This window comes from Mizuhopecten yessoensis, unplaced genomic scaffold, assembly GCF_002113885.1.
Source record: "Mizuhopecten yessoensis strain PY_sf001 unplaced genomic scaffold, ASM211388v2 scaffold5877, whole genome shotgun sequence".
NCBI lineage: Eukaryota > Metazoa > Mollusca > Bivalvia > Pectinida > Pectinidae > Mizuhopecten > Mizuhopecten yessoensis.
Genome location: NW_018406268.1, coordinates 935243 through 961082, shown reverse-complemented (window position 1 = coordinate 961082; position 25840 = coordinate 935243). Strand labels below are relative to the sequence as shown.

The 25840-nt window shown below is 35.7% G+C and overlaps 1 protein-coding gene across 3 annotated transcripts in view; it reads right to left on the bottom strand.

The window, feature by feature from the left end:
• The window catches only part of LOC110451215 (regulator of G-protein signaling 11-like), a 67495-nt gene that overhangs the window by 9981 nt on the left and 31674 nt on the right, over positions 1–25840 (bottom strand). For 2 of the 3 annotated variants that reach the window (XM_021499115.1, XM_021499117.1), the window contains exons 4-14: positions 21454–21508; positions 20703–20767; positions 20068–20144; positions 18742–18823; positions 10277–10378; positions 7431–7492; positions 6870–6989; positions 6336–6539; positions 6019–6117; positions 5572–5706; positions 4109–4132 (exon numbers count right to left, since the gene is read on the bottom strand). In XM_021499115.1, coding sequence (XP_021354790.1) covers positions 4109–4132; positions 5572–5706; positions 6019–6117; positions 6336–6539; positions 6870–6989; positions 7431–7492; positions 10277–10378; positions 18742–18823; positions 20068–20144; positions 20703–20767; positions 21454–21508 — 1025 coding nt within the window. The remainder of the gene's footprint in view (positions 1–4108; positions 4133–5571; positions 5707–6018; positions 6118–6335; positions 6540–6869; positions 6990–7430; positions 7493–10276; positions 10379–18741; positions 18824–20067; positions 20145–20702; positions 20768–21453; positions 21509–25840) is intronic. The other variant, XM_021499116.1, reaches the window with a different exon arrangement.

The following is a 25840-nucleotide window of genomic DNA, read 5'->3' as shown; positions in this document are numbered from 1 at the left end:
TTTTGTTGACCTTTGTCCATGGAAGGTCCCTGCAAAATTTCATTGAAATTGGTTCAGGGGTTTTGGAGAAGAAGTCGAAAATGTAAATTGTTTACGGACGCACGACGGACGACGGACGACGACGGACAAAAGGCGATCGCAATAGGTCACTTGAGACTTTGTCTCAGGTGACCTAAAAATCAACTTATTCTCATAAATATATATACATATATGCATTAACACAATTGTTATTTCAAGACCCAAAACTAAATGAACAATAATATTGTTATCCCTTTCTTAGAAAAGTGACTACCATTGGTATTAAATAAACAGTCACGTTTGAATTCGTGATAGCTTTCTGGGGCTTACTGGAATATATTCACTGCCAAATCTTGGCTATATTTTCAAGTCATAATGCTAGTATCAAACATGAAATGTGATAATTGCGATTCTTTGAAATGTCATGACATCTTCACAAAGAAAAAGGTCAGGAACTTTGGAAAATTGAAGGAAATTTCACCGGTATTATAGTGTTTCTATAAAAGCAGAAAACTACCAATAAATTATGTAGTGTCATAAACTACAGGTGTCTATACAGTGAATATCAAGTGCGATGTCTCGTTAACTGTCTACTGACTTTGCTCTGTGACTGTACAACACCAAAAGGTCAAAGGTCTCACCAATAGCTATAATTAGCCTCTACGATTAAGGTAGAAATGGTCAGACAATATCCGACGGAAGGTTAACCAGTAACATTTATTACAGTTAACATGTTTCGGCACACTAGGTATGCCGTCTTCAGAACCTGTACATGTTAACCATATTAAATATTGCCGACTAACATTCTGTCGGATGTTGCCTAGACATTTCTACCTGAATTTTCATTACTCTTCTGCTGGAACTCGTGTATTCCCTTAGGAATCCATCCGCTGGAGACCACCAGAACATTTGGAAAGTTTGGATACGGATGTTGGACCTCGTTTGCTTAGTATAATAGTCTCTACATACAAGTCACCTGCGACTTTGACCTTGATTACTGTAACCAGTTATTCTGACGTCACCGAGGACTTTGACCTTGATTACTGTAACCAGTTACTCTGACATCATCTAAATCATTACAGATCTACACAAACATTTAACATAAAGCGACCGCAGTGATGAGCAGCAGTTAAAAGATCCAAATTTACTTTCCTGTTGGAATGAATTTTTATCTGACCTTTTTCTCTCGTAAATATTTGTATGTGATTTATCCTTCACATATTAGGACATCATTCCCATGATGTGACTATAGGCAATACCAGAACGGTGGAAGAATCTCAAACTGACAGGATTTATAAATACATATAGTCAGACCACAACGACCTATCATGTTGACCCCTGATTACCATATTATTAACACGCAAGTCATTACTGTTAAAGTGGAAATTTTCGCAGCATGGAAAAGCTCACATTTTTCGTGTTGTGTAAATTAGTGCCAATATATCAACATGCAAATATTCATTCATAAAACATATTCATAGAATATGCAAGTTTCAGAATCACTGGCAATGCAATAATATCCACTCTGCAATCAATTGATTGAGTCACAACCCGAACATTTCCACGCATGAGAATTTTCTCTTTTACAGTGTTCATATCAGGAGAGTGATCACCCAAATAACAGGTGAAACAGTCACGATATCCCCCTGATGTTATTCATCTGAACTATGAACAGGTGGATATATACCTGAAAATAAAGCGGTATACAATTGTTTCGGTACTCAGATGTTTAAGTCATGTTTAAGACACTTTTGACTTCCAAAAGCTGTTACAATATTTCATATGATTTTCGACACTTTGACTAACTTTTCATCTTTGCATGCCCTTTTCTTTTTGTGTGTTGCTGGTTTTGTTTTTCAGATTCTTCAGCATTTTTCGTCTTTACAAAAAGTACCAAAACATCCAACTCTGAAGTACCGAAACAACCTGGTACCGAAATGACTAGAATTCAAATAAAACATGATCACCTGATATGAATATTTCTCATAAAATTCAAGGCCACAGGTCATTTTGGTCTGACATTATGAGCTTGTTTGCTGGAAACATCTTGTATTTAAGTTTTAAAATGCACGTTTATTTAAAGAAATAATATTCTAATATGTTCCTTTTTAGGTATCAATGTCACTTTTTCTTATATCTAAATGTAAAGATTTATAGAAATTTAATATCTATCAGAGTATCAGTTAAAACGTATGAATAAACATGATGAAAATAATAGCACAGGAAACAAAAAATCAAATTTCAGTCATACAGTTGTGTTTCTAAAACATATCAAATGAAAATGCATCACTGTGCCACACAAGACAAAAGAATTGTCACTTAACTCAACGATAAATGTAGTAAAAATTCAAAAATAAATCGGTGAGTCATACAAAATCTTAAAACACACATGTCTGTAGAATAAATTACTGCTGAGGTGACACAAAAATCTCTAACAGGAGAAAGTTCAGATCACGCAACATTTCAATCAGGTAACAAAAAAATTGGAACAAGTCCGAATGACGCAAAAATACACACAATAGACATTAAGGAGAAAAAAATATGGAAATTATGATCATCGTAGCCAACTAAAATACGGAAATATTTTAAATGTATGACAAACGTCCACCAAGAGGTGGCTACACAGGACAGACTTTGTAGCCATGAGAAGTCACATATACACACAGGTGAAGACACACACTCAAAGTGTGCTGCCAAAATGCTTACATCCTTTTCAAAGTTGCATAATCCCCACTGTAAATATTGTCAACAAAACGCATTAAACATTTGTACATGAGTAAGGTTAAAGTTAAGCTAGAGACAGACTTTCTTAATTGATGCAAACATGGAAAATTTACATTATAGATCCAATACTGAAAACTTAAGTTCCGGACGCTTAATAATGAAAAGTGGCTTTCTGGCAGCTGTTGGTAATACAGAAACCCAACTTTCTAGACACTTGTAACTAACGAACATTTTGGGCACTAACGGAAAAAAAATATACTTGCCAATATAATGATTCATCTATGCTGAAATCTTACTTTCTGGACATTGATATGGAAAACTTCGAAATTATACACTAATACGCAAAACACACTTTATAGATACTTAAAGAGATAATCTCACTTTCTAGATGCTGAAATGGAAAATTCGGGTTTCGGACAGGAATGAGGAAAGCAATGTTCTGGATAGTAATAAAGAGAACTGCATAATGACAAATCTTGTTCCAGCAAAACTAAATATTGTTCGGGATGTTCTTTTGGAAACTGATGTGGACTAAATATGGTGTACATATAAACAGATACATGGACATTTACTACTAAGCGTTTCATGCAAGCAGTAACTTTCAATGGGTACATTGTACTAACATACCTCAAAATAAACGTTAATTTAGCAGTGTGGGTGCATAACATCTTTTTATTTACGTGAGAATAACTCCCGATACTGTATTATATTTAAACAATCAACGTGTATACTAAGGTTTTTTCAGGTAAACTGTCTCTAGATAAAACCTATACATTTTATTTACATATATCAATTTACTTCAATATGATAAAGGTGCTTTGTATTTTAAAATTCTAACCTTCAAAATAACAGTGTGTTTGTGATGTGTTTGAGTTATCTCCCTTGGAAACTTTTTTTTCATATCATAATTATCTAATTATGAGAATTATCAGAGTATCATCAATGGATGAATCGAACCGAAATTGCTCTTCATAAAGTAAATCAACTAGGAACTCTTATGAAAAACAAATGCATTACAATAAGGTAGCATACCTCCTTAAGTCATAAACTCAATGCACCATACTACTAGTATACTGTGAATATTCTAAATTCTACGAAAGTTATATATAATAAATGTATAACATAGTACTGCTAAAGCAACTGCAGGCAATTTCATGCTGCTGGGAACCGTCACCATCTTTGAATATGACAGCATGCATATCACCTTACAAGCTGTAGATAAAAATTTAATTGTATATCAGTGATTGGACCGTCACCTAATATGGATATGGATGCACCCGTATAGAAATGTTTTGCAGACAAGATGCGTTTATAAAGCCATGATTACAGTATGTATGCATGTATGTAAGCTTTATGTAGTCCTTACTTTATTGTAGTCATGAAAGCAGCACTGCAAATAGGTATCATGTTTATAAGAATTTACCGACTCCTTTTTATATAGATTTTGATGAATTGCCTAAGGTATCTAAATGATTTTAATCCAACCAGCTACTGTTACCATCACTGTGTGATTACACATAGAACTCAACCTGCTGACTCAACCCTGGCCAGTCAACTAAGATTACCGGTACCCTCCCTTTGACCACTACTAGTGTCCAGTCTTATCCTCACTTTGACCTCTACTAGTGTCCAGTCCTGTCCTCCCTTTGACCACTACTAGTGTCCAGTTCTATCCTCCCTTTGACCTCTACTAGTGTCAAGTCTTACCCTCCCTTTGACCACTACTAGTGCCCAGTCCTATCCTCCCTTTGACCACTAATAGTGTCCAGTCTTACCCTCCCTTTGACCACTACTTGTGTCCAGTCTTACCCTCCCTTTGACCGCTAATAGTGTCCAGTCTTACCCTCCCTTTGACCTCTACTATTGTCCAGTCCTGTCCTTCCTTTGACCTCTACTAGTGTCCAGTCCTGTCCTCCCTTTGACCACTACTAGTGTCCAGTTCTATCCTCCCTTTGACCTCTACTAGTGTCAAGTCTTACCCTCCCTTTGACCACTACTTGTGTCTTGTCCTATCCTCCCTTTGACCACTAATAGTGTCCAGTCTAACCCTCAATCCATTTGACCACTAATAGTGTCCAGTCTTACCCTCCCTTTGACAACTACTTGTGTCTTGTCCTATCCTCCCTTTGACCACTACTAGTGTTAAGTCTTACCCTCCCTTTTGACCACTACTTGTGTCCAGTCTTACCCTCCATTTGACCACTGATAGTGTCCAGTCTTACCCTCTCTTTGACAACTACTTGTGTTTTGTCCTATCCTCCCTTTGACCACTATACTGGTGTCAAGTCTGATCATCCCTTTGACCACTATGTGTGTCCAGTCTTACCCTCCCTTTGACCACTACCAGTGTCCAGTCCTATCCTACCAGGCCAAGGTCACCAGTATTGACTGAACCAAGGTCACAGTAATGAACAGATCAAGGACACAGTATTAGGGATAACAAACAATGTGTATGTCGGTGACCTATTTAAAATGACTGGAGTATTGGGGTAACGGGTAAGCTAAATATTGAGGACAACAAATAAGGTCACACCTTAAACCCGATCCAGGTCATTTATTAACTGAACCGAGGTTAAATTATGAGCTAATATAAGGTAAGTGACATATCTAGGAGTGAGGATTTCTCAATGCGTTCCATTATTACAAAAAACAAAAAATCATTTTGAGGCAGCTAAATTGAAAATATGCTGGGGGAATAACACCGATATACAGCTGTTTTTTTCACTTTTTTAAGTTACAGAAAAGCATTTAACGTCGTTTCTGATCTTTTAATCTGAAAACCCTCCGGCTGTTGGTAATGACTTGATAGATAAACAGTGTAGTACTCACTTCTTCTTGGTAAAGGGGTGTTGTTTCGCCTGCGTCAGCAGCTGTTTGTAGTGGTCAGATCGTAAGTAACGTGCATAACTGTCCTTCTTCATTAGGTTATAGATATGTTCCTGGGCCGGGTCAAACGCGTAACGACTACAACACAGATAGGTCATCATTTCATTTGTCTTTTTCGATGTTTTGAATAAATCTACTGTATAACTTCTTATAATTCAAGATGTTTTATCTCTATCTATTTGTAATTTATTCATTATTGACAAAAGAAACCCAATGGCAATATTATCATTTACACTTTCTGACTATATAGAATATGCAATCTTTTTTTTATAAAAATTGTTACTGTTTTTACAGTAATCAGCAAACCTTATAAATTATAAAGTCTACAAAACTAATCAATGAATAGAACAATGCATGAAGAACTAGCTGAAGATAGATCAATTCTCTAACCTTCGAGGACCAAACTTTTCCTCTAAATTTTTATGTACTTGTTCCATGGTCTTAGAATCAACGTTAACTTCACAGTTAGCTCCCTTCTCTAGGAACTCTCTGAAACAAAACATCATATTATGTTAATATTTTTTGCACAATATTGCAAATTCTTTAGAATAACATTTCAATGGAATGCTTTGAATAAACTTCATAAAAAGTAAAAATTATGAAATTTTACTCTATTTCCATACATGTTTGAATTATATTTAAAATATCATAAAATTATTCATGGTTATCACAATTTTTCTTCTAAAAACAATTCACCAGTTCCATACTTATAGATCTGATCCATACGGTTCCTGAGTTGTTTATACGGGCAATCCTTGAGTTGTTCTACTTCATTCCAGAAGCGTATATTTTCCTGACTGTATTCCTTTTCTAAATACTTCTCAAACTCTGATAATCCGGTCAGATCCGAGACAAGTTCATAGAAGCTGAAACTCCACTTCTTTACCCGCAATTCCGTGGGACTCGGAACCCTACACGAATGACAAACAACACAGAAACTAGCATTTGGATTACCATATTTGCTGTAATTAGCTACCCTCCCCTCCCCCTAGAAGTGCCCCTCAACCTTTTCCAAGATGAATTGAAATGATATAGACCCTTTCCCCCTCCTCAGTCCTGACCAGGCCCATACAGTCAATAAATGACACTTTAGATATCTTAGTCTGGTGATAATGGCAGGCCTTTTAGGCACCCTGTGCGCTAATTACAGCAAATGCGGTAAGTAAACAAATAATACAATTTACTCTTATTTCATTTCATCGCTATTCACATGTAACAAGCTTACTATACAGGTATCTTACAAGGGTTTATTGAGTTCCCACAAAGTGGGGTCGTCTGTGATCCAAGGGTTGCTAGGCTGGGCTGCACTCGGCTCAATAAATGGGTCATACTCATGATACTGGGTCCACCGCGTGCAGTAACTGTCAAAAATAAAATCACATTAATCCAACGAATAAAACATATTCATTACCCAATAAAATCGACAAAGGGGAGGTAACCTCATGCTAAGAGCAACCAATGAGAGGTCAGACTGTGTCATAGGGGTCGCTCCTCTGAAATAAGGGCCACTTTATTTTACCAAATAATTTCTTTTCTATCTCATCAAATAAATTAATTCAACGATTCATTGTAATCAGACACAAGTGACAGTGCTGAAATCAAATAAGAAAAACCTGAGATGTTTCTAATCAAATATAAAGCCTTATGCGGGCGATAATTTACTTAATTTATTCTTCAAGACAGTCCCAAAAACGATCACTACTGCACTTCCTGCATTTAACGCCTATAGTTCTCAGTTTGTTCACAATGATTAGTTGTAAAGTACATTTGTTACAAAATTTGAAAAAAAAAAAAATACATACCATTCAAATGCTTTGGAAAATTTCATCCTTGGCCTGTCCATAGACTTTTTAAGGAATGCAATCTACAAAAATAACAAAGTTTACACGACTTTCCTGGATTTAAATGGAAATAATAATGAACAGAGAACGTTTTGTATAATTTGTTAATCATGAAGACCGCACGTTTTAAGTGGCATTTGAATGAAATGACATTGAAAGTGGATCAAATTTGTTTGCTTGAACAAAGCTCATAGCCTTCCATCCTACCAAGCTTATGAGCAAATACAACGACTGTATAGGCCTCATTTTTCTTTAGAGGAAGTTGTATATATTGTTCAACACATCTGACTCCTGTCTTCTTCAAAGTAAATAAAGGAGATTTATATCAATAAACTTGACTATAAAGAACATATTTGAAGGTGTGAACATAACGTTAACAGGTCCGTAACCTTGGAAATAGGTCAAAATAATCCATTTGAATAAAGGACAAGGGGCATTAAGGGGCATTTTCTGGCCTCATTGCAGATTTAGAATTAGTATTTATATTCATAATCTGGAATAAACGAAGTACGCAAATATGAAATGTCAAATTCATTTGACTACTGGTCTGGAAGATATGGCATTACAAAGAGAGATATAAACCCACATTTTCATAATGAAATGTGTGAATATTGTCTGTTGATCACTATTTGGTTGAAATATACCATTTTGAAGGAAATAAACTATAAATAGCCCTAATGAACAAATATGGTATTTATAACAGGAATTGGTAAATAAATCACATCATAGAACCATACAGGGTCTCAATTTCACAGAGCTCATTCCAAAAGAGGACCATACAGGGCCTCAATTTCACAGAGCTCATTCCAAAAGAGGACCATACAGGGCCTCAATTTCACAGAGCTCATTCCAAAAGAGAACCATACAGGGCCTCAATTTCACAGAGCTTATTCTAAAAGAGGACCATACAGGGCCATAATTTCACAGAGCTCATTCCAAAAGATGACCATACAGGGCCATAATTTCACAGAGCTCATTCCAAAAGAGAACCATCCAGGGCCTCAATTTCCCAGAGCTCATTCCAAAACAGCACCATACAGGGCCATAATTTCACAGAGATCATTCCAAAAGAGAATCATACAGGGCCTTAATTTCACAGCGCTCATTCCAAAATAGAACCATACAGGGCCTCAACTTCACAGAGCTCATTCTGAAAGAGGACCATACAGGGCCTCAATTTCACAGAGCTCATTCCAAAAGAGAACCATACAAAGCCTCAATTTCACAGAGCTCATTCCAAAAGAGAACCATACAGGGCCATAATTTCACAGAGCTCATTCCAAAAGAGAACCATACAGGGCCTCAATTTCACAGAGCTCATTCTAAAAGAGGACCATACAGGGCCTCAATTTTACAGAGCTCATTCCAAAAGATGACCATACAGGGACTCAATTTCACAGAGCTTATTCTAAAAGATGACCATACAGGGCCTCAATTTCACAGAGCTCATTCCAAAATATGACCATACAGGGCCTCAATTTCACAGAGCACATTCTAAAAGAGAACCATACAGTGCCTTAATTTCATAGAGCTCATTCCAAAAGAGGACCATACAGTGCCTTAATTTCATAGAGCTCATTCCAAAAGAGGACCATACAGTGCCTTAATTTCATAGAGCTCATTCCAAAAGAGGACCATACAGTGCCTTAATTTCATAGAGCTCATTCCAAAAGAGAACCATACAGGGCCTCAATTTCACAGAGCTCATTCTAAAAAAGGACCATACAGGGCCTCAATTTCACAGAGCTTATTCTAAAAGATGGCCATACAGGGCCTCAATTTCACAGAGCTTATTCTAAAAGAGGACCATACAGGGCCTCAATTGCACAGAGCTTATTCTAAAAGAGGACCATACAGGGCCTCAATTGCACAGAGCTTATTCTAAAAGAGGACCATACAGGGCCTCAATTGCACAGAGCTTATTCTAAAAGAGGACCATACAGGGCCTCAATTGCACAGAGCTTATTCTAAAAGAGGACCATACAGGGCCTCAATTTTACAGAGCTCATTCCAAAAGATGACCATACAGTGCCTCAATTTCAAAGAGCTTATTCTAAAAGATGACCATACAGGGCCTCAATTTCACAGAGCTTATTCTAAAAGATGACCATACAGGGCCTCAATTTCACAGAGCTTATTCTAAAAGATGACAATACAGGGCCTCAATTTCACAGAGCTCATTCCAAAATATGACCATACAGGGCCTCAATTTCACAGAGCTTATTCTAAAAGATGGCCATACAGGGCCTCAATTTCACAGAGCTCATTCCAAAATATGACCATACAGGGCCTCAATTTCACAGAGCACATTCTAAAAGAGGACCATACAGGGCCTCAATTTTACAGAGCTCATTCCAAAAGATGACCATACAGGGCCTCAATTTCACAGAGCACATTCTAAAAGAGGACCATACAGGGCCTCAATTTCCCAGAGCTCATTCCAAAAGAGAACCATACAGTGCCTTAATTTCATAGAGCTCATTCCAAAAGAGGACCATACAGGGCCTCAATTCCACAATTTATCAGCAAATATTAGTACACAATATACCACATGTAGTTATTACATGTAAAAGGTAAACGATACACATGATGAATATGGATTTAACAAGTGAAGGGTGAATATTTGACTGGGCGAACGTTTCCCACTATACATAATACAATTCATATTTATTTAAGTTTAGAAATTCAAATGCCTTTTTCATTATGTAGAATGTACATTTTTGTATTGTCCATATTGTAAATATTGATAGGATTTGATGTATGGTTCAAATAAAAAAAACACTGATGATAATTGCTATATCTCTCACCTCCTGTCTGTACCAGTCCTTATTCTTCTTTTTCCGAGCCACCATCTGATTGGGGTGTATATTTCTCTTAGGTCCCTCCTCCAGACAATTCACCTGGGATTTCTGTAACAGAATCCAAACCCCTAATCAGTGATAGTGGATCACCTTAGACCAAAAAACAAAATGTGTATGTTTCTGGTTTCCCTACCGACCCTGGATGTTTGTGCCTACCCAAAGTTATTATTGGCATTTAGTAATAAGCATTGTTAAAGTCAGAATTCCTGCTCTACATAAGAATAGTAAAAATATTTAAAAAAATAAATAAAAATAAAATGGCCAAGCTACCGACCATAATTTTTTTTCTCAAACAGAAACAGGAAACACATATTTTGGTTTTGGCCTTATACACTAAACGATGCAGTGTCACCCAAGCCTTATTATACCATCTATCTGGTTATGTCAATTATTTTATAATATTTCGTTGATGTTATTGTAAAGTGGAATCCACTTAACAGAATGAAAAAAAATAGTCAAGCCCTCGTAGATAATATCTCTTCAGAATCATACACTTATACATATACATCCTGCATATACGATTTAGAATTATTTAATCTAATGCTACCATCAACATTGTTTAAGATAATCACTTCCTTAAACACAAGGACAATATAAATATTTCAATTTTAGATGAATTAGTGTCTTCTTAAACACAACAACAAGAGATCCAAGAGCGATCCTGGTACCCATAATCATGAGATCTTTATTAGTTCTATGTCAATTTGATCTTTTCCCTTAATTTCTTTTCTTTTCTCTTATCTGTTAGATTGATAGTATTGTCAATTGTAAATGTATCTTGTGGTAACTTTTGGTCAAAGTTTCTATAATGCTTGGATTGAGAGTGTCCTTTCAAAGTGAGGATTGTACATAATTAACTTCTTGAGAAATAGCCATCTTGGGAACTCTTAAAATCCAAGATGGCTGCCTGGTGGACAACTTGTTTTCCTGATTGGTTCCAAAACAAAACCTGCACAAATAAGGACTAAAAGGAACCGGTGGGGGACTAATGAACAACATTTGTTCCACCCTCCCCTATATTTTTATTAAGAATTTCAGCAGGACCGCTTTTCATACATCTGACAGACGATTTTATTGATGCCCGGTCCTTGTAACCATTGATTCATTAAAACCAGTAGACCATACCTATCATTTATTTTATCTCATTTACCAAATCAATTTGTAGTCAATTCATTCTGTCCGATATTTCCCTGTATTTATCTGATATTTTCCTATATTTCTAGTGTGAGCCTCCCTGTACATTTGAAAGTGCTGATGAAGAGGTGCGACGTACTCAACCAGTCTATATCATCATACGTGTAGTACTGACAAGTAGAGGTCAACCATCATTTCCCATCATCTCCGTTACTCCATATAAATGTCTGACTACAAATTAGGTTTGGAACATTGTACTATTGGTAAGTGGTACAGTACATGTTCATCGTTATGAGATCATTGCATCCCGGCTCTAAAGTGAGGGTTTGGATTTACACCCAAGAGTGCAAGTGTCAACCTTAAGCCTCATGTGGTGCCCTTTTTAAACCTCATGTTTCAATGAGACTGCATTGAGGCTTGACATTCATAGAGGGACCAAAATGAGGCTTAATGTTTACAGTGGTACCAAATTGAGGCTTGAGGTTTCCACTTCGACTAAAGTGAGGACTGAAGGTTTACACGGAGACCAGAGTGAGTCTTGAGGTTTATGCTGGAACCAAAAAGAGGACTGAAACTTACACTGGGACCAAAATAAGGCTTGGGAATTACACTGGGCCCTGAGTGATGACTGAGCTTTATACTGGAAACCAAATGAGGCGTGATACACTAACCCTGGGCCAGATATAGAAAGCCCAGATACCCTAACCTCGGGCCACACATAGACAACTATGATACCCTGACCCTGGGCCACACACATAGACAGCCTGGATACCCTGACCCTGGGCCACACATAGACAGCCTGGATACCCTAACACTGGGCCACACATAGACAGCCCTGATACCCTGACCCTGGGCCACACATAGACAGCCCTGATACCCTGACCCTGGGCCACACATAGACAGCCCTGATACCCTAACCATGGGCCACACATAGACAGCCCTGATACCCTGACCCTGGGCCAGGCTGTCTATGTGTGGCCCAGGGTCAGTGTATCAGGGCTGTCTATATTTGTGGCCCCAGGTTAGGAAAACATGGCAGTTTTAAGCTTCATCACAGTGATTCTTGGTTAGGACATTTTGGTTGGACCAAGTGTCTGTATGGCCCAGGGTAAGGGTATCCAGGCTGTCTATGTGTGGCACAGGGTCAGGGTATCCAGGCTGTCTATGTGTGTGGCCCAGGGTCAGGGTATCAGAGCTGTCTATGTGTGGCCCAAGGTCAGGGTATCAGGGCTGTCTATGTATGGCCCAGGGTCAGTGTATCAGGGCTGTCTATATGTGTGGCCCAGTGTTAGGGTATCCAGGCTGTCTATGTGTGGCCCAGGGTCAGTGTATCAGGGCTGTCTATATTTGTGGCCCCAGGTTAGGAAAACATGGCAGTTTTAAGCTCCATCACAGTGATTCTTGGTTAGGAAATTTTGGTTGGACCAAGTGTCTGTGTGACCCACAAATCTTCCACACAATTAGAGTAATCGACAATGTGGAACAGACTCTGATTCAGCAGTATGAGCCGAGACAGATATACACAACATAATGGATGAACCTCTCACATTGTACAAACATGTAGTACTTGACCAGATCAAATACTCCTGTCAAACTCCCACAGCAAAACTAGGATTTATAGAAATATATCTGTCTGGTCAGGAACAAGTTTTAGGGGTGTTGGAGTTTATATATTTATCATTGGTGGAACATGTACCACTGTTCTACACAGAGATCACCAAGAAGATGAACGGTGTTCATTTCTCAAAAGACTAGCAATTACAACAAATCAATACCCACACTAGGTGTAAGCCAAAAAGGAACGCAGCGTCTAAATAAAACACAAATGCTTGAGTAGCACACGGTATAAAACCCTCGGTAAATTGGTACTGATAAATATTTAAACAGGCCATCTCTACTCGGACTCTTGCCAAAACGGCCAGACAAATCTCAAAAGACAATTTGGTACCGTCGGGATACTAAGGGACGAAGTGACATTCCCCTTTTATACCCAGCTACTGTAAGACACTTATGGACAATGTAATATTCATATGCCAGTGTATACCATACATGCCAGAATTCTTGGAGACCAATCTGTGAGTTTTACAGTCTTTTTAAGGGAATTGAGGTGAAAATAAGGGAGGTTTTATTCAGGGCATTTTTTCACGGCAAAAAGACTATCTTACTCAACTAAATCAATGATATAAGGCACAAAATCTTTAAGTAAGGAACTTTGTTTTGACTTTGGCAGGTTTTTTTTGTATATATTCAATATGATTATATACATTTAATAGCACAAAGTTAACAAAACAAAATATCACATAGTTGAGATATACTGAAGAAGCAGATTTTACTTTAAATTTCGAAATTTAGTTGGACAGGCCACTTTTCACAGCAGCCACAGTACTACTGATGTTCAGTTTAAAGTTTGAACTATATGTATTGGATGGGTTTGTAAAAATAAGGATAATAGTTGTCTATGTTCATTTACAATTGAACTTCTTGATAATGTAACAGAATCTTGAAACATGCATTTAACAAGAGGACAGAAATAATCAGCTGTGAAAGTGAAGAAAACTGTGTTCAGTATTTGAACTTTTAAATTACATATTTCAGCATTCAGAACAAAGACTTTTTCCATCTTCTTCATGACACGCCCTTATATATTTACCAGTCGTTCTTTTTACTTTCGTAGTGAAATTATATTTGTAAAGAAACACTTAGCCGGACATAGTATTTATCAAAGTTTCTACCAATGAACTTAACCTTACAAACATGACAGAAAACATGTTTCGTGATAATTCTACTGACAGTGTGTTGTATCAACTTCACGGGAAATTTTGATGCTGAAGCCGACACCGTCGGTAGTGGTTGAATGTTAGACATTCTGTAGTATCACGGAAATGTATAGCAACAATAAGAAAGGGTTACATTAAATCTTTCATAAGAATTTATTTTAATTGTTCAGATGGATTACTTATTGTAAAAGACACCGAAATCAACTCACAATTTCAACCCGGCCATTTCAACCAGCTAAATGTTCCGGAAGTTATCAGAAGAGCTCTTCGATTACATGACCAATAACATGACCGCTACTGGAGAGCTCTCGTGATTTATCGCTGAAAACATTGTTGAATCTCGTAAGACTTCGAGTAAACAACAACAGGAAAATGGTTCACCGATCGATCATTAAAAAACGTGAGGGCTTGAGGACTTTCCATAAATTCATGTCCTACGCCGTGAGACTTTATCAGAGGTGAAAATCCTTGAGATGTTGCCTCACGCCGTGAGTTCTGGCATGTAGGGTATACTATCTGATATCTTGAGACAAAGTAGTATTTATCTGCTTATGTGTGTATTATACCGGTACATTTATTGCTTACATGTAAATACATGTTAATCGTTTCTCACAAAGGCAAAGCCCAATTAAAACATGTGGGTATACAATATTTCCTTTCCGTATCATGTGATCTATTAATCCAGACAGACAGGCTGTTATATAGATGAGATATAATATTATCTGAGATAATAAAGAAAAAGTAACACAGCAGCTAAATAGTACAGTTTGACCTTAAATAGCAGCTAAAGAGTATACTTTAATACTTAATAGCAGCTAAAGAGAATACTTTAATACTAAAAAGCAGCTAAAGAGTATACTTTAAAACTAAATAGCAGCTAAAGAGTATACTTTAATACTAAAAAGCAGCTAAAGAGTATACTTTAAAACTAAATAGCAGCTAAAGAGTATACTTTAATACTAAATAGCAGCTATATGTTACACTTTGATATTAAATAGCAAAGTTTGATACCAAAAAGCAACTAATTAGTACAGTTTGATACTAAATAATAGAGTAAGATACAAAATAGCAAGTTAATAGTAATGTGCTTTTGGTTTGTTTGGTTTGGTTTGTGTGTTTTACGTCCTATCAACAGCCATGGTCATTTAAAGAAGTGCCAGGTTTTGGTAGTGGAGGAAAGCTGGAGTTCCCGGAGAAAAACCACTGACCAGCGGCCAGTAATGTGCTACTAAATAGCTAAATAGTACAGTTAGATACTAAATAGCTGCTGAATAGTAGTTTGTTACTAAATACATTAATTGTAGCAGCTAAAAGGTATTAGAATGATACTAATTAGCTGCTGAATAGTAGTATGTTACTAAATAGCAGCTAAAAGGTATAGTTTGATACTAAATGGCTGCTGAATAGTAGTGTGTTACTAAATAGCAGCTAAAAGGTATAGTTTGATACTAAATGGCTGCTGAATAGTAGTTTGTTATTAAATAGCTGCTGAATAGTAGCTTGTTACTTAATAGCAGCTAAAAGGTATTAGAATGATACTAATTAGCTGCTGAATAGTAGCATGTTACTAAATAGCAGCTAAATAGTACAGTCAGATACTAAATGGCTGCTGAATAGTAGTTTGTTACTAAATAGCTGCTGAATAGTAGTTTGTTACTAAATAGCAGCTAAATAATACAGTTAGATACTAAATGGCTGCTGAATAGTAGTGTGTTACTAAATAGCAGCTAAATAGTACAGTTATATACTAAATAGCTGTTAAAAGGTATAGTTTGATACTAAATAGCTGCTGAATAGTAGTTTGTTACTAAATAGCAGCTAAAAGGTATTAGAATGATACTAATTAGCTGCTGAATAGTAGTATGTTACTAAATAGCAGCTAAATAGTACAGTCAGATACTAAATGGCTGCTGAATAGTGGTTTGTTACTAAATAGCAGCTAAAAGGTATAGTTTGATACTAAATAGCTGCTGAATAGTAGTTTGTTACTAAATACATTAATTGTAGCAGCTAAAAGGTATTAGTTTGATACTTAATAGCTGCTGAATAGTAGTTTGTTATTAAATAGCTGCTAAAAGGTATAGTTTGATACTAAATGGCTGCTGAATAGTAGTTTGTTATTAAATAGCAGCTAAAAGGTATAGTTTGATACTAAATAGCTGCTGAATAGTAGTTTGTTACTAAATAGCAGCTAAATAGTACAGTCAGATACTAAATAGCTGCTGAATAGCAGTTTGTTACTAAATAGCAGCTAAAAGGTATTAGTTTGATACTTAATAGCTGCTGAATAGTAGTTTGTTATTAAATAGCTGCTAAAAGGTATAGTTTGATACTAAATGGCTGCTGAATAGTAGTTTGTTATTAAATAGCAGCTAAAAGGTATAGTTTGATACTAAATAGCTGCTGAATAGTAGTATGTTACTAAATAGCAGCTAAATAGTACAGTCAGATACTAAATAGCTGCTGAATAGCAGTTTGTTACTAAATAGCAGCTAAAAGGTATTAGTTTGATACTTAATAGCTGCTGAATAGTAGTTTGTTATTAAATAGCTGCTAAAAGGTATAGTTTGATACTAAATGGCTGCTGAATAGTAGTTTGTTATTAAATAGCAGCTAAAAGGTATAGTTTGATACTAAATAGCTGCTGAATAGTAGTATGTTACTAAATAGCAGCTAAATAGTACAGTCAGATACTAAATAGCTGCTGAATAGCAGTTTGTTACTAAATAGCAGCTAAAAGGTATTAGTTTGATACTTAATAGCTGCTGAATAGTAGTTTGTTATTAAATAGCTGCTAAAAGGTATAGTTTGATACTAAATGGCTGCTGAATAGTAGTTTGTTATTAAATAGCAGCTAAAAGGTATAGTTTGATACTAAATAGCTGCTGAATAGTAGTTTGTTACTAAATAGCAGCTAAATGGTATAGTTAGATACTAAATAGCTGCTGAATAGTAGTTTGATACCAAACAGCAGTAGTATTTTGAAACTTTTTATCAATATAGCGGTCAAGATATAAAATTCAATGCAATAAGTAAATTCAAAACAAGAATCAGATTTCCTAATTCTGGTTTACTACAACATTAAGTATAATAGAACCACAATGTTTTATACTGAAAATTCCTTCTATTGGAATCCAGGGCAGGGGGAATGCCAATTACCAGAGAATGAGAGAAAAAACAACAAAGAAACAAGAAAAACAATAATGATAAATATTCAGAACATTAACTAGCTTAGAAGAATTTTCCATTCATAAAAATCAGTTATGACCTGCCATTAAAAAAATACCCATTGTGACCTCTAAAGTAGAAGTCAGATAGTATCTGAGGTCCTCTATCAAATATTTATTTACAAAATATATCCGATTTCATTGATTTTGGACAGCAGATTTTGATATAACAAAGCGGTCACTGTGACAGTCACACAGAGGATGACTACTGTAACAGTCACTCAGAGGATGACTACTGTAACAGTCACCCAGAGGATGACTACTGTGAAAGTCACACAGAGGAGGACTACTGTGACAGTCACCCAGAGGATGACTACTGTTACAGTCACACAGAGGATAACTACTGTGACAGTCACACAGTGGATGACTACTGTAACAGTCACCCAGAGGATGACTACTGTGAAAGTCACACAGAGGATGAATACTGTGACAGCCACACAGAGGATGACTACAGTGACAGTCACACAGAGGATGACTACTGTAACAGTCACACAGAGGATGACTACTGTAACAGTCACTGGGACCCGGACAGTGTAGGCACATCTGTCCTACAGCCAGCAGCTGTGTAAAGTGTAGCACTTTATCTGTAGGAGTCCTATATCTTCACCAGTATATCTCATATTTGTACAGTCACTAACTATAACTGTATTTTATTTTAGTTCTGAAAATTTAAAATTGCAGAAATAGAATGTAAGTTTGGCATAGTATAGTGTGAAACTATATGAATATATATTTCAACTTTCCTTTTTAAAAATAATTATAAAGCAATTTTTTTCAGTTAATTCTTGTTGGCCCTGAGGGAAGCGCACAGGGGGTCTTAATTTAGGAAGAAGCTGAAGTACCTATAAAAAACCTATGTGGTCAGGCAAGTGAAAAAACCTTTGCATGTCCGACTGGGGATTCAAACCCTAACTGTATTGGTGATAGGCAAGGGCATTATCTACTGCGCTTCCTGACTGACCCAGCCCCTCCTCCCCAAAAATGAAAAGCAAAAAACGACTTGATATGATAATGTTGGTTATTTCATTTCCTGCCTTACTAAACCCTAACAAATTTCCTTTTTCCCCCCTTTTTTTTTACAATTCCTTTTATGTATTGCCAAACTTCTCTATAATGTCGACATTTTGTTTGACAAAGGGTTTGGTGTTGTTTAAATGTGTGAATTTGTCAGCTGGTGTCAATTACCTGGTCATTTCAAAAGGCATTCATACTGTGATACGTATGGAAATTATGTATTTCATAGTAAAGAGTAGAAAACAAATACTTTATTTACCGGAGGCCGGTGTATCCTCCAGAATGCTCTTTCCTGTTGGTCCCCTAACATCTTGTCTTGACGCTGTTTCTTCTTCAGTTCCCTGTCAAAGACAAAATTTCTCTGTGAGACAAAAGTTCCTAATGGCCCCTTAATTCTAATCCAATATACTTTTAATCCACACCCTTCGATACAATTGATATGATCCCTTTTCAGTCAGAGATTATAAGACTGCCATTGGCCAACATTTTACCACTGTGATATTTAAATCTGGGCTCTTTCTGCCATTGAAATTCTCTCTTTTTAATTGACAGGTTTTTACTATCCAGGTACATAGTTGTAAATAATATTTCATTTCAGAATACTAATAGAATGAAATGGAAATAACATAATTAAAATGATGAAAGTCTCAAGGTATTTTTACATCTTTTATAAATTTTACCAACTACAAAGTAAATGTCCTGGGAACAGGGTTGGTGCCTGCCATTATTTCATAATGAACTATTCCATCTTTTGAATTGGAAGAGTTCAAATGTGTCTTCAGGGGTGAATGATCAGTTAAAGCTCTTCTCCATTGGAGTGGGTACTCGTAATCCATGAATTCATGTACCCACAAAATGGTGTTTTATCAAGAAACCACGAAATTTGGGTCCCATGAAAATAACTGATTTTGCAGTAACTTAATTGAACCCTGTCGATAAAAACGAACTCAATAACAACACACAATAATGAATATCATTAACAAAACTGCAAAAACCTTTTTTTTTGGGGGGGCTAGTTTTGAATTGTTAAAATATGATATTCGCTGTCTACACTGACATTCACTCAATAACCCTTGTTCTGGTCAATTGAAGTAATTATCTCATAACCTTACAATATCATTTAACAAGTTTACATGAAGTCAACATCGATGCATGTGGGCAAGGGGTTCTGTATGCAAATTTTCCTCGAAGGTGACAAAATTGTTTGACATCATCAACAGCAGATGTGGGCGGAGTTAACAAAAGTTTATGTAAATTTCAGGCAGGCATTTTCTTATTGAACTTATGACACGTTAAAATAATTTCTATTTTGGTCAGGTTATGAGGTAATAACAGGCTAGGAAGAGTACCATATGTGGCTTTGTTATCTATCGGTTCAACAGGAATTGTCACCTCATCAGCTGATCCAAATTAGAAAACTATTCCCTAAATAGTCGCTAAATATAAAACAACTGTATTCCTTTAAGTTAATGTACAAAACGTGCTTATGAAATAGGCCGATACGCAATTACTTTATGTGGGTCACGTTAAAACTGTGATGGGTGTACGGAGAGTGTGATGATACAACGAATTACATAATACTCACTTGACTTGTTCTTCTGCTTGAGATTTAATGAAATCTTTCCTATCACAGAAAAATTTCAACAACTTCTCATATGCCTCCTGTAATACAAAAATATAGTCAATTATTCCATGTTTTCAAATCAAATACTCAAATATGATAGGTCAAAAGTTCTTTTTTCTATACCACTACCAGGAAGGGGAAAACAACGTCCTGCTCACCAGGATTTCAAGACAGGGAATACTATAGCGACGGTACATAACAGTGACAGAAAACTTGATAAACTGAAACATTTTCATTTGGAAAGAAACTGCATCGCAAAATTTTAAAATGTTGAATAGGTATTTATAATTAAACCTTCCTGATAAAAGCATAACATAAAATATCAAACCGTAAACTGTTCTATACAATAAATTTATTGAGAAATGGCATGCAGTCACATAGAAACTGATCAAAAAGGTAGATATCAGTGCCTGATTCCAGTACTGCTATACTTACATCCACTAACTTAGTGAAAGGAATTATACTGTATAACGGGGAACTTTAGCCCAGTCAAGTTTTTGCCATTCCCTAGTATAATCCATTTCAGTGCAGTATTACTTTCACCCTTCACACGTTACTACTTCGTATAGCATATTTGGTACAGGACAAAAGCTCACCTTTTCATGTGGCTCCAGTTCGTGTTTGTTCTTGTTGCGCATACTCCTCTTTTGTAAGTAGATTGCTGTAAGGTATATAGGTTACATGGAGACTTATAATATATATGTCAATGGAATTAAATATAAGTGAGATTTGTACATATTTTGCTATAATTTAAATGTCAAATTGACATTTGTAAACAAATTGCAGTAATTTAAGTGGTACATTGAAAATCGTATATAAATTTTATTTATTTTACAACAATTATGAAACAAGCTATATGCATCACTCTTGTTAGCCCGATTGATGGGGGGGGGCTGAATGTGGGCGGAAACCGGAGTACCCAGAGAAAACCCACATTGTGATTTGTATATATTTTCTGTAATTCAACATATTTATTGTGACCTTTATTTTAATCTACCTGAAGTTATTGTCATTTAACTCATTCACCCCTGAAGACACATTTAAACCCTTCCAATTCAAAGGTTGGAATAGTTCATTTTGAAATTTCAGGGGTGACTGAGTTAAAGGTGTATATAAACAGGAAGATAGAGCCAATGCCAACATGTGGGTGTTTTTTTAAACTTTTCTGTTTCTATATTTTCCATATTGGGATGGATCTCTTTTTTCAGTATCAGTGTGAAATACAAAATGCTTGTAAAACAAATTTCTCCAATAAAAGGTATACCAAATACAACAACAGAAACACTTTGAAATTGTTGATAAAAATACTTATAAGAGGTAAGATTTAGAAAACAATAGGTTTCTCACCATATTCCAAACTGTCTGCAGTTTTCTGCTTGCAAAATGGCCAATAAAATGGAGTCTGCAATGGAAAATAAAACATTTTTTTCATTTTTATGTTTTTTTTAAAATTCCATAGAAAATGACTTGTAAAAAAATGTATGGCTCCTGTCCTTCCTACATCTCACTGAGGAAAATTAGCCTTGATTTTAATGTCATGTCAAGTTTGAATGATTACATATATACAACATTTTTGAGATTTCTTTCAATCTTAGGCATCCCTTAACCCTTTCACCCCTATGTAACTTTAGTAGAGTCTACAATGCATTTATCTGGATGAGTCCATTTTGGTCTACAGTGGTGAAAGGGTTAAAGCTTCATTTCGAAGATAAAAAAAATTGTATGCAAAATTATATAATTGCTATTTATTCATTTGTAAAAAAAAAAAATGCTTATTAAATTTTCGATTGTCATAAATTACATATAATAGGAAATTGACAATCTGGATTTACAATGGGTAAAAAAATCTGACACCAAACAAACTGAAAGCAAATCGAAATTCAAAAACTAAAAAGCAAACGAGTATTGGTGTGATATATGCTACTTGTCAAGTTGATGGCATAGCCATTCAGTTTTGAAACATTATTGTCCGGAAACAATCATCCAATCAAAACAGAGAAAGTGCATGTAACCGCATTAAATGTCCGCTGAACACATTCATGCACCAAAGTTGACATAGTTATAGCTACCCTTCACCAATGCCCAACTCCAGTTAAAATCCAATCATACTAAAAGGAATATATGGCTAAGGACCAAAGCAGGAACCAGTCAAATGTAGGCCTGCAGCTCACAACAACAACCTACAGGTGCTGGACATACAAACACAGACACGATAGGTATAAGCCATGACAATTAGTACCTATAATATATACACTACAATCCTACGGGTGCTGGACATACAAAAACAGACACGATAGGTATAAGCCATGACAATTAGTACCTGTAATCTATACACTACAAACCTAGGGGTGCTGGACATACAAAAACAGACACGATAGGTATAAACCATGACAATTAGTACCTGTAATATATACACTACAAACCTATGGGTGCTGGACATACAAACACAGACACGATAGGTATAAAACATGACAATTAGTACCTGTAATATATACACTACAAACCTACGGGTGCTGGACATACAAACACAGACACGATAGGTATAAACCATGACAATTAGTACCTGTAATATATACACTACAAACCATATTTGACCTCTTTAAGAGTGCGGATACTCTTGGGCTACATTAATTAATTAGTCACATTATTGCCCTAACCCGCTGACCCCCAAACATACATATTATTTTGACCATTGCAGCTGAAGGTCTCCTTGTCCCATTTTCATTTTGAATTCCCCATTTATAAAGTGGTATATTGTTCTAAGAGATTAAGTTGGTTGCTTATATATTTTTATAATATTTTGTTTTATAAATTTCATGAATTATGAATTGAAAGAATGAAAAAAAAACAATTATGACAAACTTATTTTTTTCATATTCTAAACCCCTGGGGTACTGTAGCAGGCACCCCCATATAATATGGACAGATGTTTACTTAAATATTATAAACATTTTCGATGATTCCTGAGGCTTGTTTTAGGCAAAAATCTAACATGATCTATTTGGTTGGAAGGTTTTGTCAACGATGACTGGACAGGACCAAGTATAGATCCTGTAGCTGTGACATAATCTTAGAACAATGACTACTGAGTGGTCCCTGAAGGTAGATTTTATGAACGCTTGTGTGAAACTTCGTAAAAGTTAGGTCAAAACGTAAGTTGTGAGCCTGCAAATAAACCGAATGTTGACACGCAGAAAGACAAGATGGTGCCTATTATGGGAGAATCAAAAGGTGCTCAAACAACATGGTACTCTAAACACATGCATTTCGTTAAAATCAATGCAGCAGTTTCAGAGAAGTAGGGTAAAGATAAATGCGTCAATTTACAGAAAATACCACCCATCCACTGACAAATTTCTCCCTAAAAGTCATCAAGTTCTGGTACCTCAGGTTTGAAAAAACTATATACTTTGCAGTAGCTATAAAGTGTACAAAGGTAGTATTGTCCCACTTGTAATTGTCTCAGTCCAGTCACTATTCATCGATACATTAAATGTACAATCCTAAAAGTGTTTTTGTATACAATATGTATGATTGCCTGCGTTAGTATCATAACAGCTGATCATCCATTGTGTAGAAGACCAACACAGTACACAGATGACTACTGGCACAGCTGTATTATAATAGCCCATACCCTGCGAGGCCAACAGTAATTTCAGTATAATTAGCAGACCAACAATTACTGAATGACACTTTCCTTCCTTAACTTGTTTATCTTAACCAGATCAACATTTTTCAGAAAACTCATATATAATGAACATTCAATAATGATATTGTAATTTTAAGGAAATTTATCTAATGAGCATTTGTCTTTTTTGATGCTACTACTAATTGACACACAGTACAGAGTTCTATGTCTAAGTATTAACTGACTACTACTAATTGACACACAGAACTGAGTTCTATGTCTAAGTATTAACTGACTACTACTAATTGACACACAGTACTGAGTTCTATGTCTTTCTAAGTATTAACTGACTACTACTAATTGACACACAGTACTGAGTTCTATGTCTTTCTAAGTATTAACTGACTACTACTAATTGACACACAGTACTGAGTTCTATGTCTTTCTAAGTATTAACTGACTACTACTAATTGACACACAGTACTGAGTTCTATGTCTTTCTAAGTATTAACTGACTACTACTAATTGACACACAGTACTGAGTTCTATGTCTTTCTAAGTATTAACTGACTACTACTAATTGACACACAGTACTGAGTTCTATGTCTTTCTAAGTATTAACTGACTACTACTAATTGACACACAGTACTGAGTTCTATGTCTTTCTAAGTATTAACTGACTACTACTAATTGACACACAGTACTGAGTTCTATGTCTTTCTAAGTATTAACTGACTACTACTAATTGACACACAGTACTGAGTTCTATGTCTTTCTAAGTATTAACTGACTACTACTAATTGACACACAGTACTGAGTTCTATGTCTTTCTAAGTATTAACTGACTACTACTAATTGACACACAGTACTGAGTTCTATGTCTTTCTAAGTATTAACTGACTACTACTAATTGACACACAGTACTGAGTTCTATGTCTTTCTAAGTATTAACTGACTACTACTAATTGACACACAGTACTGAGTTCTATGTCTTTCTAAGTATTAACTGACTACTACTAATTGACACACAGTACTGAGTTCTATGTCTTTCTAAGTATTAACTGACTACTACTAATTGACACACAGTACTGAGTTCTATGTCTTTCTAAGTATTAACTGACTACTACTAATTGACACACAGTACTGAGTTCTATGTCTTTCTAAGTATTAACTGACTACTACTAATTGACACACAGTACTGAGTTCTATGTCTTTCTAAGTATTAACTGACTACTACTAATTGACACACAGTACTGAGTTCTATGTCTTTCTAAGTATTAACTGACTACTACTAATTGACACACAGTACTGAGTTCTATGTCTTTCTAAGTATTAACTGACTACTACTAATTGACACACAGTACTGAGTTCTATGTCTTTCTAAGTATTAACTGACTACTACTAATTGACACACAGTACTGAGTTCTATGTCTTTCTAAGTATTAACTGACTACTACTAATTGACACACAGTACTGAGTTCTATGTCTTTCTAAGTATTAACTGACTACTACTAATTGACACACAGTACTGAGTTCTATGTCTTTCTAAGTATTAACTGACTACTACTAATTGACACACAGTACTGAGTTCTATGTCTTTCTAAGTATTAACTGACTACTACTAATTGACACACAGTACTGAGTTCTATGTCTTTCTAAGTATTAACTGACTACTACTAATTGACACACAGTACTGAGTTCTATGTCTTTCTAAGTATTAACTGACTACTACTAATTGACACACAGTACTGAGTTCTATGTCTTTCTAAGTATTAACTGACTACTACTAATTGACACACAGTACTGAGTTCTATGTCTTTCTAAGTATTAACTGACTACTACTAATTGACACACAGTACTGAGTTCTATGTCTTTCTAAGTATTAACTGACTACTACTAATTGACACACAGTACTGAGTTCTATGTCTTTCTAAGTATTAACTGACTACTACTAATTGACACACAGTACTGAGTTCTATGTCTTTCTAAGTATTAACTGACTACTACTAATTGACACACAGTACTGAGTTCTATGTCTTTCTAAGTATTAACTGACTACTACTAATTGACACACAGTACTGAGTTCTATGTCTTTCTAAGTATTAA